This window comes from Aethina tumida, chromosome 1 (assembly GCF_024364675.1).
Source record: "Aethina tumida isolate Nest 87 chromosome 1, icAetTumi1.1, whole genome shotgun sequence".
NCBI lineage: Eukaryota > Metazoa > Arthropoda > Insecta > Coleoptera > Nitidulidae > Aethina > Aethina tumida.
Window position 1 is genome coordinate 51426060 of NC_065435.1, and position 21196 is coordinate 51447255.

The window sequence follows — 21196 nt, forward strand, 5'->3', positions numbered from 1 at the left end:
GACTTAAATGGATAAATTTAAAATATTATAAAAAGAAATTAAGTCAGTACGCATTGGAATTCGAATGCGAATATTTTCTAAGTGGTTAGAGTAATCGATTAACCACAAAAGACTTTTTTGTAGAGCGTTCAGTTTCCTACAAGAAATGTAAATAGAAATTTTCTGTACAATCAACTAATGGCGAAATATAAATCTGCCATATGAGACTGAAGAGAAAATGTAAAATTGAGACGAAAAGGACCTTCCTATTAAAATAAAGAGCTCATCTTTGGAGAGCATTTTTTAAAGATGTCTAGTAACCAACTATACAATATCGGAAGCTAAAAAAAATAGTCAATTGAAGCTTCTTCTAGCATAATTGAACTGCCAGTTGGCCAGTTTCTCTAAATTTTTTAATAAAACGATTGACGTAAACTCTTCTTAACCATCTCTTCTTATTGCTATATTTATGATCACTACTGTATATATAGGTTTAATAAAAACTCTAAAAAAACATACTAAAATACCAAAAAATCCATATTGGGGGACCAATATGTATGTTATGTACTCTAATTTTCAAATATATGACTGTTTGACGATTATTTAAAATTTAGGGCTTAAAAAACAATAAAATTTATATTCTTCCTAAAATTTTGCCATATAAAAATTATTTCAATGTAATGAGTTTTTTCGTGTAAACCAGCTTAATAATTTCATAAACTTAAATAATCTGATAATAATTTATTTAGAAATAATTCTATTTATTATTAAATATTCTAGCAGGTGTTAGAAATTTCATTCTTTTTTCTTTTCAAAACATCTTAAGTTCTTATTCAATCTTTGCAAACTGTGCTGGAATTGTTTGTAATTGAATAGAAATGTGAAAATCTAATTGTAATTGAAAAAATACTTAAACGAAATTAATAGTTGTAGATTGTCAGCCGCTTTAATCCGGTCGAAACGAATTGAGTACCATCATCTTCATAATAAAATATTTCAATCGGATTTACTGCAATATATCGTTATCTCGTCCCAACGAATGAGGAAACGAAAAAACGAGTATGTTTCCCCGTATTCATCAGAGCCAGCTTAAAAAATGTAAGAGAAACTTTCCATATTTTCGCTCCGGTGTAATTAAAGCAAATATTCAATTCTTGAAGTGACGTTACACGCCCTAATTGTGTGGTGTTTAAATCTTTTTAATTAATCAAGAAACGAAACATCAATTGTAATTAAATTTTAATAATGGATTTTAATTAACTACATGTTTACAAATTCGCTGTAATAATTCAGATTTAATTTATGGATTTAATTGTACGTGTACAAAATGCACTTCGCTTTGAAGTAAATTATTAATTTCTTTATTGTTTTTACGTACACCATCGATTTCGAAAGTAATCGATGTGTCGTGAAAATGAGACATTTAAATTATGGCCAAGGGAAAAAATTGTGTGTCAATCGAATGCCACACCCGCAATTTTGAAGCTGTGCCATTAAAACTTATGCCCTCAAACATGGTACAATCGATTGGCTGAAAACCACATAAAGAGGAAATAGTAATAAACTAACTGTTTAATTAACACTGTTTTGAGCAACGAGCTATTTAGGAATATCAGAATATCCCGGCGGTATTTTCCCGGCTTAGAGGAAAACTAACAATAATTCAAAACAAATTGTATATGTATTATTATACGGGAGTAAATTTATAGTTTAAATTGTAGGAATGACAATGCAGGAACCGGAGAAGGAGAGTGCCAAGGCCGGCTGCGGCGGCGGCGACGGTCCGTTTTGTTTAGATGCAGATAGAGTTAGTTGGGCGATTACAAGTTAATAGTTAGTTGTGTAAGTGGAAGGTGGAGGTGTAGGTGGAGGTGGAGGGACGGGGCCCCCGTTGGGGCCAACAATTACGCGGGCGGCGCGGCTCCCGAGTTATCGCCGGGGCCATTGTGTGGCGCGTTCGCCGCCGGTCCCATTCAATTCCGACTGTCAGGGGCCCGTCGAAACGCACACACACACACACATACAGACACACACAATCGAAGACGGATGGATCCACTGTAGATTTCGACCCGAAACCGACCCATTCGACCCGACCCACCATGCAAATATCCCGCCGATAACCTCCTGTCCGCCCGTCCGTCCGTCCGTCCGGACGCTACGGCGACGGTGGCGACGGCGGCGGGCAAAAAGCCGCGGAAAAAGCTCCCATCACCGGATGGGAATGGGATCGCTTACCGCGCGGATTTTCATCCATCCACGTTTCACGTTCACGTTCCCTGTTTGCGCTTTCAATCACCCGACCCGACCCGATTCGACTTTGCATCGCTGCATGTTCTTTTATGCCACTCAATATTCTCGGATTTGTCGACGGATCAAATGTGTGGCATCGATAAAAATTTTGCCTGCCATTACCGGAACAAAAGGAACGTATTGCAAAAAATATGTTGATTAAACTTGTTGAAAATTGTGCCCCCGTTTCGGTTGTTTTGTTTTCCCAACTCTCTGAAAACAAATAAGTGTGTTTATTTGATGTTATTTAGTTCAAGTCGAACAAATACTTCTTTCCATTCACTATGTAATATGGTATGTAAATAAAATATTCATTTAAAACGATATTTATTTCCTGAGATATGTTTTTGAATGAAACAATTTATTTGTTATTTTAAAGATATTATTCTGTTCAATAAATAAATAATTTTTAGTATTTTCTTAAAGAGAGGGAAATAATTATATTATTTAAATATACAAGGAAAAGAAGGAAACCTTTTTAAGGTAATTTGGGTGTGCTGAACATGAAAAACATAGTATTTCTTTTATTTGGGCTAATTGTGTTTTTCGTATTGTGTTTTCACTTGTGTCAACAATTCCGATGAACATGAAATTTTGCTTAGAAAAGTGACCAATAGTAAGTACCCAATTACTTTCGATGATATAAAAAATAACTAAGTTACAATTGACAAAAAATCAAATTCCATGAAAAGCTTAACCATTTTCAGCTACTTATGTCATTTTTGTAATTTCTTCCAACAAGAAATAATCGCAATGTCTCAAATTTTTCATTTTTAATCGATAGCTTATTTAAAACAACACAAGATCAGGTAAATAATTAAAATGTAAAAAAAATGAAGAAAAAGCAGATGGTATAATAAATGGAAGTTGTTCAATTTCAGTTTGCTACTGAATCTTTATATTTTTCATTTATTTGAACTGAGTAAACCATGAAAAATTATTGATTATAATTTTAGTAATGTGAGTAATAGCATATTTTAATAATACGTGCTTTCTGAAATATGAATTTCAGATATTAATAAAAGATAATTGATATTTTTGATGGTCATTAAATCACATAATACATTTACCGAATATTTTAACTTACTAATAAGTATTACGGTCTGGTCTTAACACAATTTTTTTGGAAAACGCTTGTGTTAAAAATATCAATACATCGATTTTCATTCATTATAAGACACATTCATACTGACATATTTGATTTCGATTTACAGGTTACTATATGACAATTAAGATGCATTTTATTTTCACTCATGCCTCTCTGAAAGTAGTAAACAAGGTGAAGGGTATTAAGACATGGCTGAAGTAGACAGAAGATATCGAAGTTTTAGGGACGAGCAAATGATGTAGGATTATTGTTAATTCCTTATCTTAAGTGTTTTCTTGTTATTTTCTTATTTTTTATTATGGTCTAATAGGACCAAATTATTCGAAAAACTGCTAAAGTACATTTTTATGTATATTTGTAAACCAGTGTAATTTTCAGTACTTTCTTTTAAAAGATAACTAATTGTATTTTAGAATACTCGAATTGTGATGATTAAAAAAAAGTAAAAAATACCTAATTAGAACTGATAAAAATTCAAATTCTGTGAAATTATTGACGATTTTCAGCTAGTCACCATTTTTGTAATTTTTCACAAAAACAAATAATGGCAATATTTCAAATTAAACATTTTTTAAAACGATAGTTTATTTAATTAGAAATGCTAGAGCACCAAATCAGATAAAAAATTATGTTATGATAGGAAAACGAAAAGCTAGTGAATAAGTTTACTACAAAATCCCTATATTTTTCATTCATTTAAACTGTGTAAACCATAAAAAATGGTTGCAATTCCCTGTAATAGGAATAGTATAGGTAGTATATTTCAATAGTATGGGCTACCTGAAAAACAAATTTCCGATATTAAAAAAAAAAGTAAAACGGAAGTGGATATTTTTGATGGTCCTCAAATCATTACATTGCAGGCCGATAACGGATTAAATGAATTTTCGAGTTCAGTCTTTTTATAAGTATGCTAGGGGGTTATTAACAAGTTTTTCGGTAAATATAAATGATCCATTTATGTCAAAACTGTCAAAAAACTGCAATAATAAAAGAAAAAAATTGAAAACTCAACATCTTAATAAAAGACGTATTCATATTAAAATATTCAATAATGATTTCCAGATTCAGTCATTGGGTCTTCTTCTCAGAAAATCTAGGTGTTAGAAGCGGTGAACACCCAGACTGAAACTAACTGACTGAAATGGAAAGAAGATGTTGATGTTACAGAGAGGACCCAATGACCGCAGATTATTGCTGGTTCCTTATACGATAAGAGCCGATGAAACATTCAAAAATAGTATATTATATAATACAAGTATATTCCTTTTCTTTCAGTTTTTTATTATTTTTAGTCTACAGGTACCTCAAAAAATGTAAATGAAAATAACTATATTCTTAAAATTAGTAAATCACCGTAATTTTCGTGCAAAATAGAAATAATTTTATTTCAGAAGGACTTTGACATAATACGATAACAGGTTAAAATATATGTATATATATCTTGTTAGTTCAAATATTATAAAATATTAAAACCAATACCTTGTATCAATATTAACTATTAAACTATATTTAATCAAGAAACAGGTGATTTTAATCCGGCTCGAAGTAGTTTACCAAAGGACGACAATGAACAAATAATCGTATGCAAATAGGCAATTAACGGGTAGAGCGAAAGATTAGGTTTTAATGATGCAACCCGTAACGTGATTTGATTTACGGACGAAAATCAACAATGCATTATTATTGATGGAGTTGGGGGACTTATAAATATGAATCGGTCGGATTTCGGTGTATAATTCATGCACACATTTACACTTTACATATTTATACGCGTGTCCTACACGTCGACTAAATTTCACACGTCCAAATTTAATAGACACAAAATCTCAAACACCGTTCCGTGCGATATAAAAGTTTTATGAAATCGAAATGATGGCGGAAAAAGTTCATATGTAAGGGCGGAGGTTCCGCAAAAAAAATCTGATGTGTTCGTATAAGTTTACTTATTGTGTTTTTTTTGTTTTTACATTTTACTTGGACACGCACATTAAACTGTCAAAAGTGTAATATGCGATGAAAGTAAATGTTTATTAAAGTAAATGAGGTGTGGCCCATTTAAAATGGAAACAGCACCGCAACCTTTTTCATTTACAACTCGTTTTTAATAAATATTATATAATAATAATAAAGATGGATGCAAATGGTAAGTTACTACTTACTGTTTCTGTCATACATTAAAAGACTCCGTTATGCACGTTTAAAGGTAGTTTAACAATCACTAATTCGACAGTGGGAACTGAGCTAAGTGGTTAGTCACTATTTGATATTCGAAGTACTTTTGACACTATATTTCTTTGATTTGTTTAATCAGTTATCACAAACTGTTTAATTCTTAGAGCTAATAAAGTCACAAATTTCTGTGATATACTCTATTCATCAACAGCATAACTAAGTTATACACATTTAAAGGTAGTTTAACAACCACTAATTCAACAGTGAACACTGTGCTAGGTACTAAGTCACTATTTGATATTCTGAGATATTTTTGATGCTGTATTTTTCTATTTTTTTAAATTAGTTGTCATAAACAGTTTAATTCTTAGAGTTAATAAGACCACAGTTGAAATTTTTTGTAATATTCACTAATAGCATGATTCAGTTGTATATGTTACGCCTGAGTTTAAAGAATGTCTATAATATGACTACTACCAATTTTAAGGAATATTATAATCTTTGGTATTAAATTGAGTATTTCAACAGCTTAGAAAAATTAAGAAAACAGAAGACTAAAAACAGTTTAATTTGAAATCTTTATCACTTCCCAAAATTTTCAGACACTGGTTTATGTGCAAAATAAATTTTCGAGATACCGTTTATTTATTTTGCCATCATTTACTTAAGTAAAGATGCAGATAGGATTACAGTACATTCCCCGAATGCCGAAGAAAGCATTTCAAATTTTGTTTGGTGATTCGGTTATTTTTCTTTAATTAACTTCGAGAGCATGCAGACTACAGACGGGGGATTGAAGACAATTTACAATTCTAATTGGCCAAATAAATTCACTTGTACAAACAGCCGATAACCGGGCGTGCATTAAATAATTCAATAAATTTGTTAATCTACTCTAGTACACGTTCCGTGTTCCGCACCGTGGAATCATACCGAGCAAACAGTTCAGAATATCATTAGTTGTGCACTCAACTCGCCAAGAAATATTTATTATGCGGCCCCCATTTAAAACGGATAATTTTGCGAAATTTTTATAATGAGCACACGCTCTTAACACTCGTCTCGAACAAATGTTTAATTTTCTTAAAGTTCGCGGACGGCCTGCGCATAATATAATATAAACACAGCATTTTAAGTTCTCACTAGAGTCAAGTCAAGGCACAGATTTTATTAAACGTTACATTAATTAGCTTAAATCATGAATGGATGGGCATTCATCTTTGTTATTCACGTTCTATGTAATTAAATAAATGCTCCTTCTTACAAATGGATCGCTTATGAAATATTTACGGTTTAATTATTCAGAACGATGAGTTTATTTAAATATACATAGAGTTCAATTTGATTTTAATTCATTTAAATGCAATTTAAAATGTTTTCATTCAAATCTTCAAATGTTGATTCATAATGATAAGTATACAATTTAAAACCTTTCAGAAGCTTTTCCTTCCTTATTTTATAACTGCTCAGTTATTAAGTAATTATTCGGGTTGTTTTGTCCTGGCTTATTCCTTTTAGTCTTAAGTCTCTATTTATTTATTTATTTATTGCGCATTAACGGATTAATGAAACATGTTGCAATTTTGGTAGGATATTTCTTAATACAAAATATAAATTTAGCTAAAAATTGGAAATATTAAACGGAATGTTTGTTTTGTAAATACTTTTTGATTTTTTTGTCATTTTTTCACACCGCAATTTTAAGTATCTTTCGTAAGTTTGACTATTAGATGAGATATATTATATATAACAGATACATCATACATATAAAATATAAATATGTGGTGGTCAAAATTATAGAATAAATTTTAATCTACTTTTCATTTCATTATTTATACTTATTTATATTCAACATTGCCTACTCATCGAGTCGACACTTTCACAGGAATGTTTGCCTATTTTTTTTTCTCTAATTTATCAGAAATGATCTTTGTTAGTGATATTTTGGATCTGTGTTTGAGATGGTTATCTTCTTAAAGCTACACGCAAATTATTTTCCGCAAGGGGCCGTATATGATTTGCCAAGATATCCTTATAGACAAAACGATTTTGTCTTCAATTCTTACTATGGGACAAGTACCAGATGCTGAAAAACATTTTCATACCATGATGTTTTCACCACCGTGTTTAACTGTTGGTTTTTGGTACTTAAAACTGTGTTTCGTTTCAACTGCTTACATATTCACTACCATCTGATCCACAGAACTTAAATTTGGTTTCATGGCTCCATAGTACTAAATTCCACATGGGTCCATATTATTTCTGGCAAATTTCACTCGGATTTTACAGTTTCTTTTGAATATATAAGATTTCCTCACAGCTATGTGCCCAAACAGTCCAGCTTCACATAACCGTTTCACAGATCGATTAGAAACATTTCCACTGGAATCTTGGGACATTTCCTAGTCAATTTGCCTTGATGATTTTGTTGGATTATTTTACCCATATTTGTTTGATCTGTTTAATATTTAAATTTGTTTACCTTTATATCTGTTTTCATATAACTTTGAAATTTTCTCAAAATATTTGAAACAGTACTTTGACTAATTTTTAAATTGTTTTTGAATCTGATGTTGATTCATTTGATCACAATAAAAATTTACGATTCGTTTTTTAAGTCTTCTGTTAAATATTTTGATCTGAAGTCGATGTTAACAAAAAAAGCAATTTTTTAAAATTGTATGTTGTCGACATTTGTTGTTTAAATTGCGAATCATATAGTTGAAAGACTCTGACTCAGTTTAAAACATTTTATCATAAATTAATCTGTTGCCTTGTAAAAGTAAGTGCACAATTTGAACTCGTTTATAAATGAAAGAGAGCAGCAAACCATTCAAAATATCTTATTTGGTTTCCTAAAATGATTTACCTAAGAGGAAATATAACTTACTGCCTGTGAATGGAAGCCTGAAGTTCCTCCAGACGATGTTTAAAGATTACAAAAGTGAGGTACACAATACGTACAAAAAAAAAAAAAAAGAGAATGAAGAAGAAAATTCGAATCGGCGTTTTGCGAGTGAGCCAAACGCAAAACCTCACGTCAGACAAAACGAAACAAAATAAAATCCGATGAGGCGCGAGATCTTTTATATTTTTGTTCGCGTCACCGCACCCCTCCTCCAAAACCCAACGTCTGCCGGGGCGCTACATAAGAAGCAATTAAAAACGGCCCGGCGCAGGATTATTAAAATGGATTATTATGTGGACCCGTGAAAATTTCAAGCGCGGACTTGTTTTGCGAATTATCTCCGGTTTATTTCGCGTCGCGGAGGAACGGCGGCGGCGGGACGCGGGGCGCGTCACATGGTGGAGGCTAGGAGGATAGGGGGGCCGTCGTCTGAATTACGGCGTCGCGGCGTCTTTGGTACGTGCCGGTGCGATTTATGGGGTGCTGTTGCATCGTAAATATGTGCGAATTTTCATTTTAAGTAGGTGACGCGGAGGCAAGTCGTTTCCCCGTGAAATTAAAAGCGATGTTTCAATCATCATATTTGTGTAGTCGCCTATTTGTAAGCTATACGATAATGTTAAAGGGAAATTAATAACGTCTAACCGCAGGTGCTCGGGGTTTTCTTCTGCATTTAAAACGTGGCTGCATCCAATATTGTATGTACGTCGGATTTTACATTTAAAATTGCGGCTGAAATTGAAGTGCATGGAATTATAATTATTTTTAGCCGTATTAATAGCTTACCGTTACAATTAAATAAACAAAAAATATATGTATGCAGTTATTAAATGTAACCATTTAAAACGAAAATAATTATGTTGCGTTATTTTTCATGTTGATATTTTTAATGAATTTAATGGTAATATTTTATATGATACAATAATGAATAATTATAAGCAGCTTATTTAATAAATATGGTCTGTTGGATTAAAATATTATTAATATTAGTGGAAAACCTTGAAATGAAATTTATTTGTATTTAATTGCTTTATTAACGCAAAATATTTTAAAATGTTACTTTTAATATATATTTTAATACAATCATATTATATATTACTATGCAAATAATTATAAGCAGCTTAATTATTAATTATTACTGGCGGAATAAATTTTATTTAATAATATTGCAATCAAATAATTTTGTTTATTTAGATAGTATACCCGTCATACTGTACATTATTGATGTGAAAGAGTAAATGTCACAGTTTAATGGAAATCCACTTTTATTTAGATTCGTGGAAAAATAATTAATTATTCTTTCTCATCTAAAAATAATTCCCGGTTTTCAAGTCAACCTTTGAATATAATAAAATATTCGAATCGTGTAATTTTAAACCCGAAAACATATTCTGTATGTAATATTTAAACTAACACAAAGAGTAACAATGTGTCCAAAAATATCCAGATTTAAATAACATTCAATTAACTATAGACGGTTCTGCCTACATTAATATAAAAGGAAGCAACAAAAAATGCTGGGGAGAAATATAACAGATAATTTAATATCGTACAATATGTATTTTTTAAGGTATCTGGGGTTGACAATTTTGTTCTTATATTTATGTAAAAGGGTCGGAGATGATATTAAGCGTAAATATATGAGGGTGAGCATTCGCAATATTATTAAAAAAATATGTATAATACATAATTTATTGTACGGGGTTGTCTCGAGTTCGACGACGAAAATTGATTGGCGCCCAACCGACGAAATTATTCGTAATTTATTACGAAATGAAAACATCAAAAATCTAAATTTCCGTCCCGTAATTACGAAATAAAAGCATAAAAGAACACGGACCGCCCGTACCGGCAAAAGGAAAGTGAAAATTAAACAGTCGAATTAGAATTAATTTAGAACACGGTGTACCGACGCAAATTTAGTAGAATTAGCCCCGGTAATTGCCCCCGCACTATTTTCGATAGCGATCGCTGCCATTGCTGGCCCGATAGGAAAAAAAAAGGAAAAAAAATATAAGTACAGAAATCTCCGTGGCTGCACCGTAAAAATGTTAAAAATGAACTTAATCCACGACGGAGACATTTACTACCCGGTGACACGCAACCCCTTGCCGTCGCGACGCCAAATCAACCGGCTCCGGACACATTTCTTCCTAAGTCCACTCCGAAATTTACATGTTTATTAAATTCCTCCGTGGAAGTTATAACGGTTGTGCAGTTGCACCGGCTCCGCCAATAAACCTGTACCTCGTGTGCCCGATTTCGGTTGAACGTCGACGGAGATTTATATTGAATTTAATGTGAGGTATGGCGATCGAGCGGTCAGATTGCAAGGGAATATTTATACGAGTATTTCGTGATTCTGCCATAATTCGAGCCGTGTTCATGCCACTTAGCAATATCGTTAAAAATAAAATTCAAATGTGTGCAATACATTAAAGAACAAACACACCCGATTTATTTCTATAGGCAACCCGAAAATTTGTTACATAATACATAAAATTATATTTTATTCTATAAATTAAGGACATAAAATGGCCTTAATTAAATTATCTTGCGATTAATAGGTGTTTTTTTTATAATCGATTAAGCAAAAAATTTTAAATTGAATAGATTTAAAAATATTTTCATTGTTTATGTGCGCATTCACCAATTTTAAAACGTAGTGGGCAACGCATCCACCATATTTTCAATTGTCAAACTATTGATGTTCTGAATAAAACATTTTATGCCTTCACTAATATTTTAAATTCTATTATTATGTGCGCATTCACCAATTTTAAGAATGTAGTGAACAACGCATCCACCATATTTTCAATTTTTGTTCTGTTACAAATACTAGGAAATGTAAAGAAATAAATGTATATTTTAATTTTATGAATCCAAATCATTAAGAGTAAAGTATTTAATGTATTCTTTTAAATTATATTATTGTGCGCATGCACCATTTTTAAGAACATTGTAAACGTGTGCCTCCACCATTTTTTTTAAATAATGTTTTGTGAACGCTTTTGTAATTTTTGCATCCATTTTTGTTATTATATATATTATGATTATTGTATATTCAAAATTGAAAAAAAAATAATAATATATATTTTATTTTTATGACACAAATCATTAAGGGTAAAATATTTAATGAATTTAATTAAACTAATCTTTTTAATTGTGTTATTATGTTGCTCATTCACCAATTTTAAAAATATATATGTACTTCACCATTTTTTGAAAAATGTTTTATGAAAGCATTTGCAATTTTTGCAACTATTGATTTTCTGTTATGATATGATTCAGAAAGGTTAAAAAGTAAGTACAATATATATTTTGTTTTTATGAAACTAAATCATCAAGAGTAAAATATTTAATGTATTTTGTGAAATTAATAAAAATTGTTTTATTGAATTGATTGAAAAACAATACGTTTGAAATAATAAACAGTACCAATAATAATATCGTATTACCGATTATTTAAACATTTTTATTTAGATTCTGGTATCTTAACATTTCGATTATCATCAGTTCAACAAGTCTATCTTTCTGAATTAATTAAATAATGTTCATAAAACAGGCAGCGTCGTAACAAAACGTGAAAACTTCAATAATCCAGAAAAAAATAGGTTAATTCGAGTAAATTCATGGTAATTAGGAATTTAAATAAAGGTAATGCCATTCACGGGACCTTAATTACACATCATAATCAACGAACAACAATTAATCCCCAGCACAAAAGTATTATTTTTGTACACATTGGCCTGTTGAAAATCCACTCCGTCATTAAATCAGATATGCAAAACATACCGTCGAAAAATCCGTGCATCCGCCAATAATTCGACGAGGACGGAACAATTTCCAATGCAGAAGAACCACCAAGTGCAAACAACAATAATAATGCATGAAAAATAACTGTACAATTCCCCAAGATCAGCGAGTCCGATTAGAAAATCGGAAAATCGAATTCAGTCGGACAGTGGAATTATGTAGGTCAGAAGGAAATTGCGGGTGTGCGATGGACGGACGTTTGGCGAAAGGAAATTAAAAAGATGCCGCCCGATCGGGGGGACATTTCGCGGTTAATTATACCACCCCACCCATTGTCGTCGCCGGATACCAACGCCGATTTATTTACCCGAAATGTGCCACTTTAAACCAGATGTGAATTTTTACCAGCTCCGATTTACATTTCTGATGTTCACTTTTGCGGGAACATTTTGCGGAGATGAATCCGGAAATTATGGTTATTAACCCTTTGATAATTCATTAGGTACAATCGAAATTTTTTCCCAAAAATTTTAAGTGCGAAAGTTTTGTCAGCTGAAAATTGGGTTATGAGAAAGTGTTAATTTAAATTATTGATGATCTCAACAACATAAAATGAGATTTATTATACGGGACAGGATTTTGTACCGGGTGACCAAATGGTGGAGGTTAGAAATTACTAATCCAGTAGGTATAGCAAAATAATAATAATAATAAATAAAAATGACTCCGAAAAAATAAACTGGTAATAATGCGTTAAACATTGAAAAATATAAAACTATACTATAACTACACTTTGGCTCAACGGAAGTCGGCAAACTTAAGATTAAGAAAAAAAAAAAATTTTCTTTACTCAATCTTTCCCGTTTTATAAATATTTTGTTTTTTACATCAATCGTTAAAGGAACTAAGTTGATCAATTATTCAAAAAAAAAAAAAAAATAGATTTTAATTAAATTATTATTAAAATATGGTCACCGTCCTTAATTACTTGATTCCCGGTACATACCCTTTATAATAGAAACACTTTGTACAAATAAATATAACAGAAGTATAAATATGCCCGTTTTTAATATTAAAAATGTTACAGTATAAAATTAATATCTTTCATAACCCTGTAAAAATTAAATATTAGAAAAGTTTTGATTTATTTGTATTTTTTACATTTTTCATTCAATTTATAACTTTTAGGTTTTTAATAAATCATGATGAAATTTCTCTCTAATTTTAAGTCATGGTAAAGTTCTAGCAGAAACTTGGTATTGTAAGGAAAGTTTGTTTGGCATTCTAAAGTCGAATATCGATCGTTTTACAACAGATTAATTGAAATTATTAAAATTAAATAATATTAATAATCATTAGACGGTGGAGCTTGATTATAACATAGAGAGCAACATAATCGATTAAGAACTTATCTCTGTTATTTTGTGCACGCACATGAACAGTTTCTGGCTGCCTCGAAATTTGAGTTGTTTCATTGACACAGTAATATTCCGTAAAACCTTGGATAAACTTTAAGGAAGTGAAGACGGCGCAATTGGAAAACTCAAGTACGACGAAACGGGAGCCATGTATACGAGAACATATTTGACAATCAGCGATAAACTAATTATAACTGGGGAAGTTTGTGTGATTTTCCAGATCAAAGTGCTTCGCATAATTGTAAATAGTACCGCGTCGAAGTTGTAGATTGCTCGTGTGTCTCGAGCATCTGAAATTAATTGAGAGCGTTTTGTGCCGACGTTCGTGTCGAACGTTGTGCCACTGCCTGTGCCACTCTTACGAATTTCACTCTGATAGTTCTTTTACTATTGCATACTCCACGAACTAGAAACTTTAAGTAGACGTCTTTCTATCATTTTTGACAAGCTTACGTTAAAGCTTTGATCTCGGAGCGTCAGTGTTTTATTTCATTATTTATTTCACGTTTCAGTTTCAAAAACTGTTATGTAATATGTGTGAGCGTAAAATTAGTTTAAGTTCGTTTTAAATGTTGATTTCGTTTTAATTGGGCCTTTCTCTGCAGAGTTTCTCAGCTTCCTTTTTCTTCTTCTTGTTTTGACGTTTTTCCAATATTTTATGTTATGTTTTAATTAAATGATTCGAATTTCACAGAGATTTAATTTTTTTTTTAATTATATTAAATACATGTTAACATATTAAAATCTCGATTTTAATTTAGAGTTAGTTTACATGATACTATATTTTAATTTTCTACATTTTTATTAAATATTTAGTTACTTTTTTGTGGTGCATTTTATTTTGTAAATTATGAAATTTATATAATGTGGTATATAAAGTTGTCGTAAATTAAAATTTCGGAGAGTTTGAGCAATGTACATAAAGAAGGAAATAATCTTAGTTAGAGTTAGTTTACACGATATGCAAATTTACCTGTTTTGAAAATATAATATTTAGGAGAGTCACAGAAAAATTCATTTATTATTATACAATATTTTAATCTTTTTAAATATTTTTGGTGTGTATTTAGTTATTCCATTGTGATACTCTTTTTATTTTATTTGTTTTCAATTTAATTATAAAATTTATGTAGTATAAACATATAAATTAAGTAAATATGATTAAGAATAAAAAAAAACATTATCAATAAAATTTGGTTAAAGTGGAATTTTTAGAACAGTATGAAAAATTGTTACAATTTAAAATTCTAGTTTTTGTATGTAATAGTTTACACAAGAAAAAAATCTTAGTTAGACTTAAATTTAATTTCTGGTAAAAATTCTTAGTTGTAATTTGGTTTTCTACATTAAGATATACATTTTCATTTATGTTAGATTAATTTAAAATATTTATATATGTCTGTTGCTTTTTCTTCATCGTTTTTCTGATAATGTTTGATTTTCTTAAATGTCTAATTAGAGTTTCAAATAGTTTATTTTGATTATTTATTGTATTAGAAGTAAACAATTTTCAATTGTGCAAATGAAGGTGTAGGTAAGAGAAATTAGAAAGGCAGTAAACAACAAAAGATATGCTCCGTGTTGTCCATTTGCCTTTTAATAATTACGAAGTTATTAAAACTGTTGGAGACTCTGTCAAAGAAAAAACTATTATAAATATATGAAATTTTATAACTCATTTTCAATTTATTTATATTAAACTTGTAAATGGATGCGTACGATTAAAAATGAAATTAATTTTTACGTTTCTTTATTTGTAATTATGTGATTTAAAAACATAAATTAAATCTCATTAAAAGTAGAAAAGTTTTTCGATTTAATTTTGTTAAATTAGAGTTTGTTTGAACAACATAAAACATAAAAGTAATTTCAAATTTTTTTGTGTGTGTCCGATATACATATTATAATTAAAAAAGTTAGTGACAATTTCAGTTATTTAATTTTTCAGTATTGTAAACGTACATTTTTATTTTTTTATGATTTTTAAGTTTCATTCAATCACAATATTAAATTAAAGGAGACCATAAGAAAATAGGAAATTTATTATACAGAAAATATTCTGATTATAAAATGTTTATGCTTCATTATATTTGTTAAAGTTGTAATTATACAATTTAAAAATGTAAATTAAAACTTATTATGAATAAAAAGTTTCCCGATTAAATTTTGTTATGCTAGAGTTTGTTTGAGCAATGTGAAAAGTTCACAGCAGTGCGTAAAGATTCATTTTAAAGCTTTAAAAAGATCATTATATTAAAAGTTATATTTTAATATACTTCTGCAACAGTTTTTCCATTTAATGTCACATCAACGATTTTTAATGTGTCATTATTATGAAGTGCGAATGTTCAGATAAAATTAAATATTAAAATATGCGACCGAAAGATTTCGACTCGAAAAACCTGTTACGGACTACCCGAAGATTGTTTAATAAATAGTCGAGAACATGAATGTAAATGAACTGGATAAAATTGTGAAAAACGGTTGATGGAAGACGGTATTTTTTTGTCGAAATAATAAGAACCGCGATAGCGTACGAAATCCAAGCGATTAGGTCCGTTGAAGTGTGAGAATTTAATAACCGGGCGGGCAATTCCCGACATGTCCGGCCGAATTGTTTGTCCCCGGGTCCCCGCAACGATTCACTTCCTCGTTCCTGCCATTTTCCATCGGGCAAAAACATCTACACACATGCCCTCAACCATTTTCGACTTCATTACCATCTCGTTAAAGTGGAACGTGTAACGACATAAATATGTGTTCCCTGTCATTCATTGTCTTTACACATATTCAGATTTTTGGATTCACTATTCCGTCAATGGTTTAGATAAAAAGAATAATAATCGAGGATTGAATAGCGCATTATACAAATATGATCCCCAAATAATGGGCCTCCATTTCAATAATTCCGAATGGGCCCGGATGAATGAAAATGTTTAAAAAAGTGTATGGGATATTGCGTCAACAAACAAAAGGTGGGTGCAAAAATAAGCCGCCACGTTTTTTTGCGTCCGTTCAAAACCGCATCGCAAAAATGAGTCATTTAACAACATTAATTCGGTCATTAAATTGAGGTTTTTAAGTAAAAAAATTTGTCATTCCATCGGCCGAAATAAAATTGCAAAGTGAATCCTTGTCCATCCCGATGGCAATTCGAAATCGAATAAAAGTGCTTGGTCATTTTATTTGTGGCGAAATATCGAACATTGTGGGCTTTTGCATCGATGCGTGTGTTCGATATGCGTATTGTTTTTTAATTATCCCCACGCCGGACCGGACCCGTCTATCAATCATATTAAATGCTCTCCAATTCGCGTCATTAGTTCGGAAACGGGTACGGACCTGGACAACAAAGGCCCAATCCGTCCGCAAATTTGTTCCGATCTACATCGCGATTCGCTTTGTGTGTTTTGTGTTTTGTATGGCCACTATAGTACTGACAAATTAAACATGAAACACACGCCAGAAAACGCTTTGATGAAGTCTTATTGAGGTATTCTAATTGGGAAAAACAAACTAGTAAAAGTATTTTCAATATGCTGGTATCACTTATCGTTATTAGTGTACATCATGTTTTTTACACACTAATAAATTGGAACGTTCAAAACGAATTTTTGCCATTTATTTCAAATTTTATTTTTTCAATGATGATGATAAAATTTTGCATTTTTAAGCATTAATCTTGATGGAGTAAATCTCTTCAATTTGCAAATTAATTTTTAGAACTGCTTATGAAGTTAGTTCAGACAGTTTCCATTAAGTAACAATTAAGTTTATAAAGTCCTGGACAAAATTATGGCATCATTTTATTAAACTTAAATAATTACATTAATGAAAATAAAATTATTTTTAAGTTATAAGGTAAACTTCAATCATTTGGGATAGAAGTCAGAGAAATCTGAAATTATTTTAAACCTTAAAACAGTTCTCTTTTAAATATGTTCATTTAAAAATTGAAACTTAGAAGTCGTAGAAGTCAACATGTTGTTACTACTTAATAGATATCGAATTTCCAATATTTCAGTCAGTTGTGGATCTTTATCATTTTTGAATGTAACAATAAAATGAGATCAGAACAGTTAGTTGACTTCTGGCAAAACGTAATCTCTGAACTTTGTACCCTCTGGTAAGTAATGGCTTTTTTGCCGTTCAATTGTTTCTAATTTCAGCTCCATTTAAATGTCTTCTAATTGTTCGAGACGGTATTACAACATTACCAACCGTTGATAACCCATTTTTAAACACATTACTAGTGATTATCAGGTTTCTAAGTGCGGGTTGGCCATATCTTGATTGTTTCGTTAAATAGTATAACCACGATACTTGTGCTGAAATGATTCCTTCCTAACACTACATCGAGTATCAAGTACCCTCATCCAGCAGAGTTAATACCCAAACTACCTCTTCCAAAAATAAATATCTTTATTTTATTTATTCATTTTTATACTTTGAAATTCTTGAACCAAATAGAAGCCACAAATAATAAAAATGAACTTGAAAATTGAAAAAATTTTAAATTTTCATGAGCTTAATATATATATATTAAATATTAGTGTTAGTTATCATTTAAATTATTGACGTGCATTTAGATTTTATATAAAAAAAATATAGGACATAATAAAAGATTGTTCCAGAAGTATACTTTCCAAATTTAGCTTTACCGAATAATTTTACAATTTTCATTTGTGTGATCAGATAAGTACTGGAAACTCTTAAATCAAACAGTAACGCCATATTTTATAAGTTCCATTAAATAACGTAGTTTCCTTCATACCCTTAGCTAGAAGTTAAATTATAAAAGTAAGGACTTACCGGTGCGCTTTTCGGCATCTTTGAACGTGACCTCCTCCAAAACGACGCCGTGGCTTTTACCCTTCGAATTGATTGCGAAGACGATTATTCTAAATGTAACGTCTGGCTCGAGGTTGTCGAGGAAAAAGTACGGTTCAGCAATCGAAGTCAAATTGTAACGGGGTACGGCTGAATTGGTGGAGTACAGTTCCAGAACGAAATGTTGAGGAAGGCCGCCGTCGAAGCCAGCCAAGCAGGACACCTCGACCGAACTGCTCGTTTGGTTCGACAGGGAACAGTTTTTCACCGGATACGGTTTGCCTATAAACAAGACGCAACATGAATTCATTCATGGGTTCATTAACCCAAAACATTAAAATATTTTCTAAATGATGGAACGTTTATAAAATGCAGACGTAACATGGAGTTTATCATTTTAAACATTTTACCGCTTCAACAAAATGGTTCGATATTTTTTGAGAGTACTTTGAAATGATAGATAGTGTATAATTATGAATGGAATCGAATTGACACGAACAATTACACCGCCAAGCGTATTATTTGGGTAATGAGGGCCGTCATCGATGTCGAACACAAACACCCACTCAAAAAGTCATCGAGGACCGACGTTTATCCGTTAAACATAACGCGCCCGGAAAATTTATACGAGTTTAATGGGGCCCTCTAATTTACACATTTCAATTTCGACGTTGTTCGCCATCCGAAATTGAGATTTACGTTGACGCCGAAGAAGATTCTGTCTTCGAATGTCTGAACGATAACATTTAACATTTGTCAGTCTTTATTAAATATAAACGAAGTATGCGGAGGGGAGCTTTATCGATTAATTTTTGGTTTGGATGCGGGAATATGTTTTCAAGAGTACAATACTTTGTTAACTTTTTTTTTAATAAAAATAAAGAATCAACAAGAAATTTTTAAAATGTTTTTAATCTCCAATTTAAATTTTTAAGATTATCAAAAGTTTGAGGGCTAAATACTCTTGTTTTTGTTATGCTTATAAAATATTTCTCATGAATTTGTTGTTTGGCAAATGTCTCTTTTCATATTAAAATTTGAGTTTGCTTTATTTATTCAATTATTTATTCAATAATATTCTTCCAGGTTTTTAATGTAATGCAAAGATTAATGGAAGAAATTGTACTAGATTGACTATAAATCTACATTAAATATCAGTTTATTTAAGGATGGCAAACTGTATGCGATGTAATTTAGAACAGAACAATTCTATTTCCAAAGTACCAACAATAAATACGATTAATGATGTATTAGATAAACACAAAGCAGATAGAATTTGGATCAACCGGTAGACATCAAAGGATGTTCATAAATATTTAATGGAAATGCTATTACAAAAAAAAAAAGAAAAATAATTATAAAGGGAATAATATTCGTTTAAACATTGAATTTGGAAGATTATAAGTAATGTCGAGCTGTAATTGGTAACACTGCAGTTAGTAGAAATTTCAGCGTTAGGTGCTGCCGTTTTCGACAATAGTCAAAATCAAAAGTGTAATTTCATTAAACCTGCCGCCAGCTGTGGAAGGAACGTCACGTCACGAACCAGTCCAGTCCTGGCCCAATAAATTCGTCGAGTGCAGGGGAGGGGGTGCAGAGACGACGCGATCCGAAGCGGGTGTAAAATAAAAAATTATGAATGTAAATCATGTAATCAATCCGCTTTCGTCCATTATCCGGATGCGATTTAATTTTCTATTTTATCGGTGACTTTTTTAAAAAAGCCGTCACGCGCGCTTTTTTCATCGACGAAAGTAGACAACGGTGTAATCCGCGATTATATTGATTGGAATATCGGGACGAGGTGTTATTTTTAGTTACACCGGGAGCGACGTTCTATCCATCCTATGAAACTCGACAATTAAAATTGTAAAAAGAAAAATCCCACACTGGTTCGTACACGTGTGGGTGGTGGGAAAGTTTTGTAATTATTCGGCGGAATTATAGAATTGTAATTGTTGAGTTTTGCTGGGGGAGACGTGTCGGGAATTTTGTGTACGTACAAATGGGAAATATGAAACTTAATTCGAGCGTGTAACTAATTGCGCCGCGAAAACTTTAAAAGGAGTGTCTCTTTCAAAAATACAAACACAGATCGAGATGAAATAGTCTTTTGTCTCCGTAAAATGTTTCAAACATTTGCAGTTAAAATTGTACACGGTTGTTAATTAAACCAAATGTGCGAGACACAATTGACATGTGTATGTATTTTTGCCGGATTTAATTGAATAATTTTGTCATATTTTTATTTAATATATTTTTTTAAAATGTTTAAATGAAATTTATTTATTTATATGATATATGATATAATAAAAAATAAAGCGAATTTATTTATTAAATATATTTGATGTTCCATGGTGTGATCCAATTGCAAATAAAGTGTAAAGCATAAAGTTATACGATCTAAAATTATTGACAAAAAACGCTACTTTACAAGGTAGGTATTAATAATAATGTTATCGTTTATAATCATGCCAAATTCTGTTATGTTTGATACATATAGGTGTACACCTCAATTCATATTGATTAATATCAATGTTATAATCAATTAAATTGTCTGTCGGTGCTTCGGTCAGCAGATTGTAAAATCAAAATTGAATTAGTCTCATTTTCAAAATCGGAATCGATGTTTCCAGAGATTTTGATCTCAAATTTTCTTTTACATAAACTAGTTTTTTTAACTCTCCGAAGCTGCAGCTTTTACATTGGTAAAATAACAGGTATAATTAACAA

At 31.1% G+C, this 21196-nt stretch overlaps 1 protein-coding gene across 1 annotated transcript in view; it reads right to left on the minus strand.

Annotated features, from left to right (window-relative positions):
- The window catches only part of LOC109595142 (neural cell adhesion molecule 2), a gene marked incomplete at its 5' end in the record, with an annotated part of 230011 nt that overhangs the window by 17122 nt on the left and 191693 nt on the right, over nucleotides 1-21196 (minus strand). The window contains one exon of the mRNA XM_049964147.1: nucleotides 18446-18745. Within this exon, the coding sequence (XP_049820104.1) occupies nucleotides 18446-18745 (300 nt within the window). The remainder of the gene's footprint in view (nucleotides 1-18445; nucleotides 18746-21196) is intronic.